We start from the raw sequence: 13,328 nt of genomic DNA, 5'->3' as shown, positions 1-13,328 counted from the left end.
TTGTACCTTGTCAGGTTTGCTAAAAGCTTAATGATGAATTAGTGTTCTATTGGTGAAACTAAAATAACATCTCCAGCTAAAATTGTCCCGAAGTGAACTATTTTTAGGTCTTTTTATTTAATCAGTTTCATTGAAGAATACCATTGTTGGAAGTAGGCTAACCATGATAAAGTCATTAATAGTTAAAAACACTTGATTGATTTGGAATAATGGTCTAATTCTGGAATAAAAATAATTCAATAATGCTTATGTCAGCTATTTTCCGTATCTTCTTCAATTGATTAAACAAATGTTTTAGGTATGATCAATACTTTATCATACAGCTTTGTACGATCATTCTCCAGGATATGTTCAAACATACCAGTATGCTTATCATTTGTCTTAACTGAATTAATTAATTTTTTTTATCTATTTTGCTGCAATATGCCTTATTTCATTGCACTTTATTTTTTTTACTTCTTCACAGTTCTGTTGTGTCTATTTTTCATCCAAGACAGATTTAATTGTTGCAAACTCTGTTTTTTAACTGTCCTAAGTCAATATCAAAGATCATGTTCTTCAAGGTCATAGGTCAAACATGTGTTACACAGTGCATCATTAAAGGCTTGTTATCATTGGAACACAAAGTTTCTATCAAGCCTATTACAAAATATTAAAAATAATCAGCTTTTATATGTAATTATGGAAAAATGAAACAGGTTTTTACTTCAACATAAGTGGTCAAAGTTCAAGGTCATAAGATATATTAATATTTCAAGAATGAGTTTACAGTTTAAACATTAAATGTAGAAATCAGCTGAGGAAGATTAACCTGTTTTTGATTGCAGCTTCAAATCAATAATTATTTTCCTGATTTGATTCTAAATCACACCTTGATTTTGTAATTGTACTTTTGTAAAGGTAAATTATCCAATAACATTTCTACAATGAAAACAACAATGAGATATTTTTATGAATGAAAATAACTTGGTTATCATATCAGATTCTGTGTTGATCAAGTACTTCACTAATGTCAGCTGATCTCAGCTGTGACTATGATAGATAATTGTATTTAATACACTGACATCCTACAATAGTACAATTATACTTATATATCACAATCCATAGGAAGTTATTCTGAGTATCTATATAGTCTATTATATTGTGTATTCTGCTGTGTTTTTTCGTTATACTGTACACACCTATTCTTATACCAATGTCCTTAGGAAGTTATTGACTGAGTGTATGTTCTATTATATTGTGTACTCTGCCGTGTTTTTTCGTTATACTGTACACACCTATTCTTATACCAATGTCCTTAGGAAGTTATTGACTGAGTGTATGTTCTATTATATTGTGTACTCTGCCGTGTTTTGATGATTCAGATTTTCGTTATACTGGTCATACATATACTTATATCAATGTCCTTTAAGAAGTTATTGACTGAGTGTAATAGTCATTATATTCTGCTGTGTTTTGCTGATACAGTTTTTCGTTATATTGTACGTACATTATACCTCTATCAAATGATCAATGTGCTTGGGATTAGTTCATCATTCTGAGTATCTATAGTCATGAAAGTCATATTATATTCTGTCATGTTTTGATGATATTGTTTTTCGTTATACTATACACACAGATACTTATATCAATGTCCTCTGAAAGTTATTCTGAATCTCTATAGTCTATTGTACTATGAATTCTGTCAGTTTTGAGGATATATTTTCGTGTATTGAGGATATATTTTTCGTGTATTGAGGATTATATTTTTCGTGTATTGAGGATATATTTTTTGTGTATTGAGGATATATTTTTCGCAAGTTTTACACAGGTAGGAAAATATATATCATTTAAAATTTATAAGGAGATTGCCACCAAAACATCTTCTATCCACCAGAGTTTAAATGAAGTGGATCTCCCTTAAGAGAAATATTTATGTAAATAAACATAATATGTAATTGTGAATTAGCAATTTAACAGCTGTTACAGTACTCTAGTCGAAAGATTCAAGACAAATTTTCAATATTTTTTATGAAATTATAATAATTGACTATTAATTGAATTCATATCATGCTTGATAATATATAAAACATAAGGGTATGTGATATGATTACCATGAATAAGACAGTGATTTATCCATCAGAGTGCAAATGAAGTGTATAAGTTCACATACAGAGGAATTATTATAGGGGAATTTCAGTTCTACATATGATTTTAGAAAACAAATGTTTTTTTCTGTTAAATAATGGTTAATTTTTTTAGAATTATAATGAAGTAATTTCAATCTAAAGGGTTTAAATGTGATATCAGTCCATCTAACGATTTATATATATACAGTTTGACTTTTGATACCAGCTAACATAAGTGATCGGGTGTTTTTAAGCTTGGGATTTCGGGATTGACCCTTTTGGGATCCAGGAATTTCTTTATTCGAATGTTGAGACCTAAGGATTTCGTTTTTTTAAGCCTGGGATTTTGGGATTTCGTTATTTTCAGCCCGGGATTTCAGGATCAGGATCCTTCCTATCCCCCCTCATAAGTCTGTGGTTTTTTTTTAATTTCATTCTCAACATTCCTGAATCATGACAGATACGAGCTGTGTTTAAATTGGATAGAAACCGAACTCATATAAGTGCATGTATACATGTTAAAATTGAGAATGGAAATGTACTTGTAGATAATTAGACTGATGGATATTGGAACTTTCAAATAAGAAATAAAAGATGAAATTTGGTATTTTTTGAAGGGTTCTTATAATAACTCACTTTTCAAACAGATACACCCTTTCTGTAGAGTTACTTTTCAACTTGAAATAGATTAACAGATGAATTGATATTCTTTTGCATGACATAAATTTCTATCAGACGAAGCTCATATTAAGGGGAATATACATGTGTTGCTGTATATCATATTCAAGGGACAGTCATACAAATAGGCTCTTGAACTTAAGGATTACGGTGTCTATCTCAAATTAGATAGTTTTCAGAGAGCTTTGAGTCGTCCTTCAATGTTTAAGTATTGTAGAAATCTTTTAAAAATTGTTAAAACAAGTATATAGGCTAACATATCAAAACCAAAAGAATACACCATGTTGCGAAAACCCAAATTTCTTTCCTTTTCCTCATGTATGTCATTCCAAAACCTTTAGAAAATTCCATGTTAAATGTCAAAACCATAATCATAAACATTCAGTAATAGTTTTCAGTTCCTGTTTATTATATTTGTTCTTCGTTTATTGTTTTGTGAATAGAAGAGGCCATAATTTTCATTGTTTGAATTGTTTTACATTTGTAATTTCAAGGCCTTTTATAAAAAGTTTGATATGCCATATGGTTTTGCTCATTGTTGAAGGTTGTGTTCGGATCTTTAATAATTAACTCTTCTATGTTAATTTGTTGGTCTCTGTTGACAAGTTGTCTCATTAGTAATCATATGAAAAAAATGAGTTTTACACACCTGCTTCTTATTTTAGTTTGGTTTTTTATATGTTGCTCAACATATAGGCAAACAACCTAATTAAAATGAGAAGCAAGTATGGAAAAATAGTTTAAAATAGTTTGGCAACTGTACCACATCATCTTATTGTAATATTTGAAAAATTTATTGAATAGAAATATTCTGCAAACATACTGAAGGTTGTTATGTAATTTTCAAAATTGGCTTCATTAAAACGTAATTGAAATAAAGAATTTAAAAATAACTTGACAAGATAAAAAGCAATTACAAAAGCAGCAGATATGTTCTAGACATATACTTTCATTGATCTCAACAAACTATAAAACCTTGGCAATGACGCTCCGACAAAGCAGTCCTTAGTACTGATCTATTAAATACTAATGACTATTATAATCCCAGAAGTGATTAGTTATTTAATTGTATAACACGGTACATCAATGAAAGCAATTATTATAGGTTTTGGTCTGTTATTTAATTGTATAACACGGTGCAGCAATGGGAACAATTATTATAGGTTTTGGTCTGTTATTTAATTGTATAACACGGTGCAGCAATGGGAACAATTATTATAGGTTTTGGTCTGTTTAATTATTTGTCGATCTATGGATTCCTTAATGAAAGAGTTTGTATTGTCGGCAAGACATAAATTTTGTTAATTTATGGGATTTTTTTAACAATGACGTATGTAAAATTTGCACATTCTAGTTATTTTGAGACTACTATTGCTAGGCATTGTGTTCAACAGCCTGAGAAAACAAAACCATTATTATTCAATTTGCCATTTTATATTTATATATTCTGTTTAATTTTTATTTTACTGACAAATAAACCAGCTTTAGAACTCTGTATTTGTTCTAGTGCAGTATTTGAGAAGCACTTAAGAATCACACTTCCTTACTGTGGCAATTTGGTATTTTCTGTTTTTCGTTCACAGCAGTAAGTGCATGAATAGCTGCTTAAATGTAATACTATTTCACCATACATTTTGTACATGAAATGCATGCTGTCATAATTGAAAAATTTCACCACTCTAATATTTTTCTCTAATCACAAATATGTTCAAATTGTTTGTTGAAAGCAGTAATGGTGATTTAAAGTATGTGCAAACTTACCATGAATGCAGGAATTTTGTAATGAATGTTTTTCTATTTCAGGAAAAAGTCGGACGCCAGTAAAATCCCTGCACTAAAAGCTTTGACAAAGAAAAGTACAACACCAAAAAGTCCCAATCTTGCCAAGAAACGACAGACATCACCTGACAATGTCGGTACAACACCGAAGACTAATTTAACGACATTATCGGTCACAGCACCTTCAGATGAAATGGTCCATAGGAGTACAGAGGATTTAGAAAGCGTGAGTTGTCTGTTATGGTGGTGTTACATAATCTTCTCACTGACTGATCTGCTTAGGGCGTCATTATATGTAAAATAGCAATAAACAGATTCTCATTGGTCATCTCAACTCAATTGCTTTTTCTCATTCATGGTCCCAGCTCAAGTGAGAAAATCAATCTGGTTGAGATGATGAGGAATAATCTATAAAAATCTATAAATATCACTGTGGATACTTGGTATATATATTCGCTCATTTTTATTCCAACCATCTGTCTCGTAGATATTTCTCTTGCCTCACTTACAAGATGTCTTAACATAAAAAAAAGAAGATGTGGTATGATTGCTATTGAGAAAAGTCTCCACAAGAGACCAATGACACAGAACTATAGGTCAACATATGGCCTTAAACCATGAATATAAGCCATACTGCATAGTCAGCTATAAATAGCCCTGAAATGACAAATTTAAAACATTTTAAACAAAAATAATTACAGCCCAAGTTTGATACACAGCTAAGTCTAAAAAACTACTAACTGCAGAAGAAAGACAGTTCAGATTTTGGATATAAAGTGTGTAGATAGAGTTACTATATCCTCATGTTGACTGTGACCTTTAGAAATAGCACATACAAAGGAAGGTTGGCATTGATTTGGGGGGGGGTTACAGTATCTACAATTTAGGAAAGAGGGGCCAAAATAAGCATTTTTGTAGTTTTTTTTATAATAACTTGTATGTTAATGTATGGATCTCTCTGAAATTGTACCACAAGGATTCATATTTCAAAAAGAGGTCTTATATTGAGTGTGGGGGTCATTGCCCAAAACTTCTAGGAATTATGTGCAAAAAAGGGACCAAAACAAGCAATTTTTTAATTTCCAGACATTTTTCAATTTTTTTTTAACTATTTTTTTTTCATTTAACATTGATTATATCTGACAATATTTCAAATTTCTATGATCTTTGACCTCATTTATTTTGTGTCAGAAACCTTTATTATGTCCAAACTTGCCCCAACTGTTAAGGGTTTGATCCCTGTAGTCGTATCAGGATGCACTCAGCGAAGCATTTAATTTTTAACATGTGATCATCTTGAATTGTACTCACAAATTGGTAACAATGTTGATTATATATTTAGTAACCATTCACTTATTGAACAACCAATCACAATGTATGTTACATATTTAGTAACCAATGATAATGTTTGTTACAGGAGGAAGTGAGTAGCAGGGACAATGGTAGCAGTGGAGAAGGTGCCCTTGATGAAGTTGATGGACAGACAGAGTGTTCTATCTCTGATGTTGAGAGGACTAAACATGCCAAGGAAAACCTACAGACCAAGATCAACAAAACAATGGAAAACATCAAAGGAGAACAAGCTGTCAAAGAAGGTAAAACAAAATCATCTTTTTGATACTCTGAAAAATACAATTTTGGTTAGCAATTTACTTTAGTAAGCAAAGATAGTGAATAAAAAAACATTGCAAATATTTCTAAATTTGCAGTAGTTATACAGTAATGATTGCATCTAGTATAAAGATTGGGTTAAACCTTTCGGAACATGTAATAGTTACACGTTTATGATTAAAGCGTATTATTTAGAAATAATAAGATATGGTACGAGTGCCAATGAGACAATTTTCCATTCAAGTCACAATGTAAAAAGTAATCAGTCATAAAGGCCTTCAACATTGAGCCTTATGGCTCGCACTAAACAGCAAGCTTTAAAAGGCATAAAATGACTATTGTAAAACTATTCATACTGGAAAACCAACAGTCTATAATCTCTATTGAACAAATGCATTACAATGTCACTAGGTCAAATTTACATGAAAGTACAATTTGAGAGTACTCATAGGTACTGAAAGCTAGATAAAAGCCAAAAAACAATCAATAACTAAAAAAATCATTCATCAAAGACTAAAATCAATTTAAACACATCCCTAGGATTTAGTGTTTCACCACAATGGACAGTCAAAGAAAATATGAGTAATGACGAGCAGTAGAATAGCTAGGATTTAACCTTATGATAAATATGGATCTTGTTATATATAGATAAAACAACCTCTAAATAGCTATATAGAAAAATATTAATAATGGGTTTTTATTTTTCAGAACATGTGAATGAATATTTACGACTAGCGTCAAACGCTGACAAACAACAACTACAAAGAATAAAGACAATATTTGAAAAGAAAAATCAGAAATCAACACAAACAATTAGTGCTTTGACTAAAAAAGTAGAAAATTATCATAAACGAATGAATGACTTAGATACATATGGATTTACCGGACATAAACAAGCTAGGGAGCGGTTACGGGACCTGGGTCAAGGCTTTAAGTAAGTTTTTGTATCACTTTTAAAACAAGGTTTAGATACTATTGTATTGCATGCTATTTAACCTTATAAAACAAGGTTTAGATACTATTGTATTGCATGCTATTTAACCTTATAAAACAAGGTTTAGATACTATTGTATTGCATGCTATTTAACCTTATAAAACAAGGTTTAGATACTATTGTATTGCATGCTATTTAACCTTATAAAACAAGGTTTAGATACTATTGTATTGCATGCTATATATTTAACCTTATAAAACATAAGCAGTGAAATTTGAATCACAGTATTCCTGTCTGACGGATACATTGCTTCAAACTTGTGATTTTTAACCAAGTTTACGATTAAAGTAAGGTGATGGGGCAGATAGGCTGCTGCCAACAGTTTCCAATAAAGCTTGCAAACAAGTTAAAATATAATATGTTGTCACTGAAGACGAAATGGAGGTCAATTGCAATACATTTGTATTGACGATTTTCACTTTGACTGTTTATTTTCTATGTTTGTAGGGGAGTTGGTGCAAATATTGTTGATGGTATTACAGGGTTTTCTGGGTAAGTATATAAATTTATAGGATTGTATATAATATCATAGAAATATTACATACTTGAATGACATCCTTTATTAAAAGTCATTTATGTTGAATAATGACAAGCTTGGAAAAACACACTTAAAATTCTTTTAAATTGACATTTTCTTTAATGTGGATTCATTATTATTCATTGGGTACCAATTTTTGTGGATTTCATGGGTACAGACGAACCATGAATTTAAACATTAAATGAATGGCAGATGTTGGAAAAACCATGAAAATCCTAGTTTCTGCTATCCATGTAAAATTGGTACCCACAAAAAAATAATTGAAGACACTTCATAAATAGACCCATCATTAAATATTTGATCTATGTATTTTTCAGGGGTGTTGTTGGAAATATCAAAGGTGCTAAAGAGTAAGTATCAAATATAGTTAGATTGTAAGGGACATAACTCTTTAAAAATCACTGGAATGTTTGTGTAAACAGTTTTGTAAAATTTATTCTAAGTATCTCCGTAACATGAATTATTTTGATTCTGTTTGGGAAGAGTCCTTGTGAATGTATTTGTAAAATTTATTCTAAGCATCTCAGTAACATGAATTATTTTGATTCTGTTTGGGAAGAGTCCTTGTGAATGTATTTGTAAAATTTATTCTAAGCATCTCAGTAACATGAATTATTTTGATTCTGTTTGGGAAGAGTGCTTGTGAATGTATATATGAAACAGACTTTTTTCATTTATTAAATTGACCTTTCACTCTGGAGTATATAACCCTCTCTTTGGTTGGATATCCTGGTACTCTATCAAGTAAAGAGCAGGTTCAAAAAGTAAAACAAAAGATTACCAAATGGTTGAAAAAAAATACTGTTTATCTGTTGATTTGGTTGTGTATAGAAAACATAAAATAGTTCCCTTCCCCTCACCCCCCCCCCCCCCCCCTCAAAAAAAATGTCTGGTGACTGGGGGAGGCTGTCTTGAATTCCCCAAAAATACAAGCTGAATCCAGAATTACTGAAAAATTCTTTCATGGATCCCAAAAGGTGCAAATCCCAAATTCCTCAATAATAAAAGCTGAATTCTAAGGTCCCAAAAACATTCCTACCATCTTCAATTGTCAGACCACAATTTTAACTTGGTTTTCAGTTTCTGAAATCAATAAATGAATAATTCCTCGTCATCAACTATAATATATATGTACATATATATTTATCATATAAACGTTTGTTATATTGATATTCTTTGTCCTAGCAGCAGGGAATAAGTCATTTTCTCATTTATAATCCAATTTTACAATAATACTCTTTATGTATCAGCATTGGAACAATTCAGGAAGTGTGTTGCCATTAATGCTATTTATCATTTATTGAATTGATACTCCAGTATTATTTAAACAGACCAAATGTAATATGACAGTTCAATACTACAAAGTAATGAGATTTTTGTTAGAAGTGGATGGGGTTAGAAAGGGGGGGGCGGTGTCGTTTGTTTTCTTAATTACTTTGAATTGTTTGACCATTTTTTCTGTTTTTATTTATTTGGCCTATTGTTCTCTATTATGTATAATTAAGCATTCTTTTATTCTCTATTCTTAAATTTGTTTACCCTTTATTCTGAATCCTTTATAATTTAGCACTTTAAAAATTTATTTTCTATTTTTAATTTGTTTGCTCTTCATTCTGCACGGTCCCTATTCTGCCACCCCTCCCGGACCCCCTGATAAGTCCATGTTCTGCACGGTCCCTATTCTGACACCCCTCCCGGACCCCCTGATAAGTCCATGTTCTGCACGGTCCCTATTCTGCCACCCCTCCCGGACCCCCTGATAAGTCCAGGTTCTGCACGGTCCCTAATCTACCACCCCTCCCAGACCCCCTGATAAGTCCATGTTCTGCACAGTCCCTATTCTGCCACCCCTCCCGGACCCCCTGATTAGTCAATGTTCTGCACAGTCCCTATTCTGCCACCCCTCCCGGACCCCCTGATAAGTCCATGTTCTGCACAGTCCCTATTCTGTCACCCCTCCCAGACCCCCTGATAAGTCCATGTTCTGCACAATCCCTATTCTGCCACCCTCCTGGACCCCCTGATAAGTCCATGTTCTGCACGGTCCCTATTCTGACACCCCTCCCGGACCCCCTGATAAGTCCATGTTCTGCACGGTCCCTATTCTGCCACCCCTCCCGGACCCCCTGATAAGTCCAGGTTCTGCACGGTCCCTTATCTACCACCCCTCCCGGACCCCCTGATAAGTCCATGTTCTGCACAGTCCCTATTCTGCCACCCCTCCCGGACCCCCTGATTAGTCAATGTTCTGCACAGTCCCTATTCTGCCACCCCTCCCGGACCCCCTGATAAGTCCATGTTCTGCACAGTCCCTATTCTGTCACCCCTCCCAGACCCCCTGATAAGTCCATGTTCTGCACAGTCCCTATTCTGCCACCCTCCTGGACCCCCTGATAAGTCCATGTGCATGTTATACAGTTTAAATCAATGTTATAGATTGCATTCTATTGACATTGTGGGAGGTTGTCTATTTAATGATATATTATCTCCGATGGATATTTTATATATCAGTGGAATGTCAAGCTGATGGTCCGATATCTATACAAATATATAGTTATTGATCTAACTGGTTGATATTATGTAATAGTAATAGTTTGTAAATAAGAATTGTTAAAGAAAGGAGTTGGAGCCTTGAAAATAAAATTTAAAGTTTGCATATCAAATTTCAAAAGAATGTTCCCCTTTTGTCTTGTAAGTAATTTGTGAGGAGGATTTTGGTTGCGTGAGATCGAATTATTTGTTTAACCATCTCATTCTTTGTCTGTTTAATCTTGAATAATTTTTTCATTTGGAAAATATCTTTTGGTTTTAGATCACATTCTTTAGAAATCATGTTTTTCTAATAATGTGCAGTTTAGGAAGAAAAAATGAAGTATAGATTTAAAAAGAAATATAGAGGTATAAAGTAAGTGAAGGCCAAAGGATCTTTTTAGGTTATTGGGGATTGAGTAGTTTAATTCATGAAAATTTGGAAATAGCCAGTTATTTCAGTAGGAATTTTGTTATTCAGGAATAAATTATATTGCAGTACAGGAGTTCGGTTTTGGACACATAATTTTCTGTGGAATTCTGGATGAACCACTCCTAATAGTTACCCCATTTCTTCCTCTCTCATAAGCCAAAAAATGACAACAAAACATGATGGACAAAGAAAAAAAGATGAAAAAAACTTTTCATAATAATGCATGATACAAAATAGATGAAGTTAAAATAGATAAAGAATATGAAAAGGGGAAGGGGATAATAAATGAAATCATAGAATGACAAACAACACCATGAAAAAAAAAGAAGATAAAACACAATTCCACAAAATTTGATCGTACATAGCTTTGAATTATTCCTTGAGAGAAAGTATGATAAAGCAAATGTAAGTGCTAATATGATATGCTAATATTTATTTTATTTAAATTTTCAGTCATATAAAGACCAAACCAAGCCAGTTAGCTCATATGATAAAGAATAAATTTGGAAGTGCTGATAATATAAGCCAACTCAGTAAGTATGAAGGCTTGTGTTGCATGTATATAATTTAATTTTGGTTGTCCCATGTCTTCAGATTGGATGGAAGTTTGAATTCATTGTCAAAATATTGTCATGTGACCTTTACATCTGTTTCTATGGGATTTTAAACTTTAATGAAGGTACATAATTTAGGAGTTTATGCATCTTGTATACATTTTTATGCCCCCGCTGTAATGGCATTTAGTTTAACCCTTCTCTGTCTGTAAGCCTGTACGTCCAGAAATTGGTTTCTGATCCCTTACTTTACTTTACCTCAACCAAATGTTATGAAACTTATTCACAATGCTTATTACCATAAAACACAGATCAAGTGTAAATTTTGGTAGGGCTACTTTTACAGTTCTAGAGTTATGCCCCCTTTACAAATGGAAAAATAGCTGTTTCTGTTCTCTAACTTTGCCTTAACCAAATGTTAAAAATCTTGTACACAATTAATGCTAATTACAAGAAAACACAAATCAAGTTTGAATTACCATTCTAGAGTTATGCCTCTTTACAAATGGGTAAATTGCTGATTTTTTTTTCATTCCATAAGTTTGTATGTAAATACATCCATTTGTCATCAAGAAAGATTAAAAATATATTGCAGCATAGTAGGTATTTCAAAACATGCAAAAAGTATCTTTGAAAATAGTCTGTTTGGCTGTTTTCTGCTCTTTGGTCAGTTTTTTGTCTCTTTGACACAGTCCCTGTTTCCAATCTCAATGTTGTGTTCCATAATATATTAGTTAAGACCTAAAACACTAGCTTATGAAAAAATTTGCCTTGGAAAGTTTTTTTACATGCAAAAAAGGTTTGAATTTTTGCTCTGTTTTGAAGGCATGGAGTCATTGTTTTACAAAAAAACTGATCGTAGGTCATGTACAATTCTGTATACTCACAATTAGTCAAAAGTGTTTTGGTGAAGCTAACTTGAGACTTTAAACCTTGAAAGCACTTGTTTAGGATTTTAAATTAGTTGCAGGTAAATAAGAAAAATAGTTTGTGTAGTAATTGTGTATATATAATTGATATTACAGAGACATCGATAGAAGACACAAGTATTCCAGAAGGGGAGATTAAAAATCAGACCAGTACATTACCAGCTAGGTATGAGTACAAGTACGTGTCTGCTGGCGTCTGCTTTCTGTCTGTTACACATACACACAACACTCACAACATACACACAAACATACATACACGTGCAATATACACTGCCAGCTAGGTATGAGTACAAGTACGTGTCTGCTGGCGTCTGCTGTCTATCTGTTACATATACACACAACACTCACAACATACATACATACACGTACAATATACACTGACAGCTAGGTATAAGTACAAGTATGTCTGCTGGCCTCTGCTTTCTGTCTGTAACACACACACACACAAAACTCACACATGCAAAATGCACACATACAACATACATGACATACATACATACATACACACACTTATTCACACTCCTAACAAATACATTGTTAGCTATGTATGCATACATGTATGTGTCTACTGACGTCTGCTTTTTGTCTGAATAGCATTCACAACAAACACACACAGCATGCACACATGCAATAATCACACATACATGTAACCATCAGACATACACCCACTTAAATCCCTATTCAACAGACCACTCCCATTAAAACACACACACAGCAAACACACATACATACATACACCTGTAAGTACAAAGTAATATCACAAAAATACTGAACTCCAAGAAAAACTCAAATGGAAAGTCCCTAATCAAATGGCAAAATCAAAAGATCAAACACATCAAAAAATGAATAAAAACTGTGATATTCCTGACTTGGTACAGACATTTTCATATGTCGAAATGGTGGACTGAACCTGGTTTTATAGCTAGGTAAACCACTCACTTGTATGACAGTCACATTAAATTCTAAACTACCAATGAGACTGATGTTGTCTGTTCTCTGTCTGTATCATGCATGCTGATGATATGTAATATGTGCATTTACAATGTTTGGTAATTTTGCCATAGGGAGACATGGTCCAGAATTGTTGAAACTATTTCAAGTTTAATTTGATGCAAATATGGGATATCAATTCCTTATAGTAGTTTAGTATTCATTTCAATATGGAAAAAACACCT

At 32.6% G+C, this 13,328-nt stretch overlaps 1 protein-coding gene across 8 annotated transcripts in view; it reads left to right on the top strand.

The window, feature by feature from the left end:
• Window positions 1-13,328, top strand: part of LOC134690685 (transmembrane and coiled-coil domains protein 1-like) — a 65,604-nt gene that overhangs the window by 45,189 nt on the left and 7,087 nt on the right. For 7 of the 8 annotated variants that reach the window (XM_063550684.1, XM_063550691.1, XM_063550687.1 and 4 more), the window contains 7 exons: window positions 4,590-4,791; window positions 5,983-6,160; window positions 6,885-7,110; window positions 7,618-7,662; window positions 8,026-8,058; window positions 11,124-11,203; window positions 12,250-12,331. In XM_063550684.1, coding sequence (XP_063406754.1) covers window positions 4,590-4,791; window positions 5,983-6,160; window positions 6,885-7,110; window positions 7,618-7,662; window positions 8,026-8,058; window positions 11,124-11,203; window positions 12,250-12,331 — 846 coding nt within the window. The remainder of the gene's footprint in view (window positions 1-4,589; window positions 4,792-5,982; window positions 6,161-6,884; window positions 7,111-7,617; window positions 7,663-8,025; window positions 8,059-11,123; window positions 11,204-12,249; window positions 12,332-13,328) is intronic. The other variant, XM_063550685.1, reaches the window with a different exon arrangement.

This window comes from Mytilus trossulus, chromosome 11 (genome assembly GCF_036588685.1).
Source record: "Mytilus trossulus isolate FHL-02 chromosome 11, PNRI_Mtr1.1.1.hap1, whole genome shotgun sequence".
NCBI classification, from domain to species: Eukaryota; Metazoa; Mollusca; class Bivalvia; order Mytilida; family Mytilidae; genus Mytilus; species Mytilus trossulus.
The sequence above is the reverse complement of the archived record's forward strand: the minus strand, read 5'-3'. Positions and strand labels throughout refer to the sequence as shown.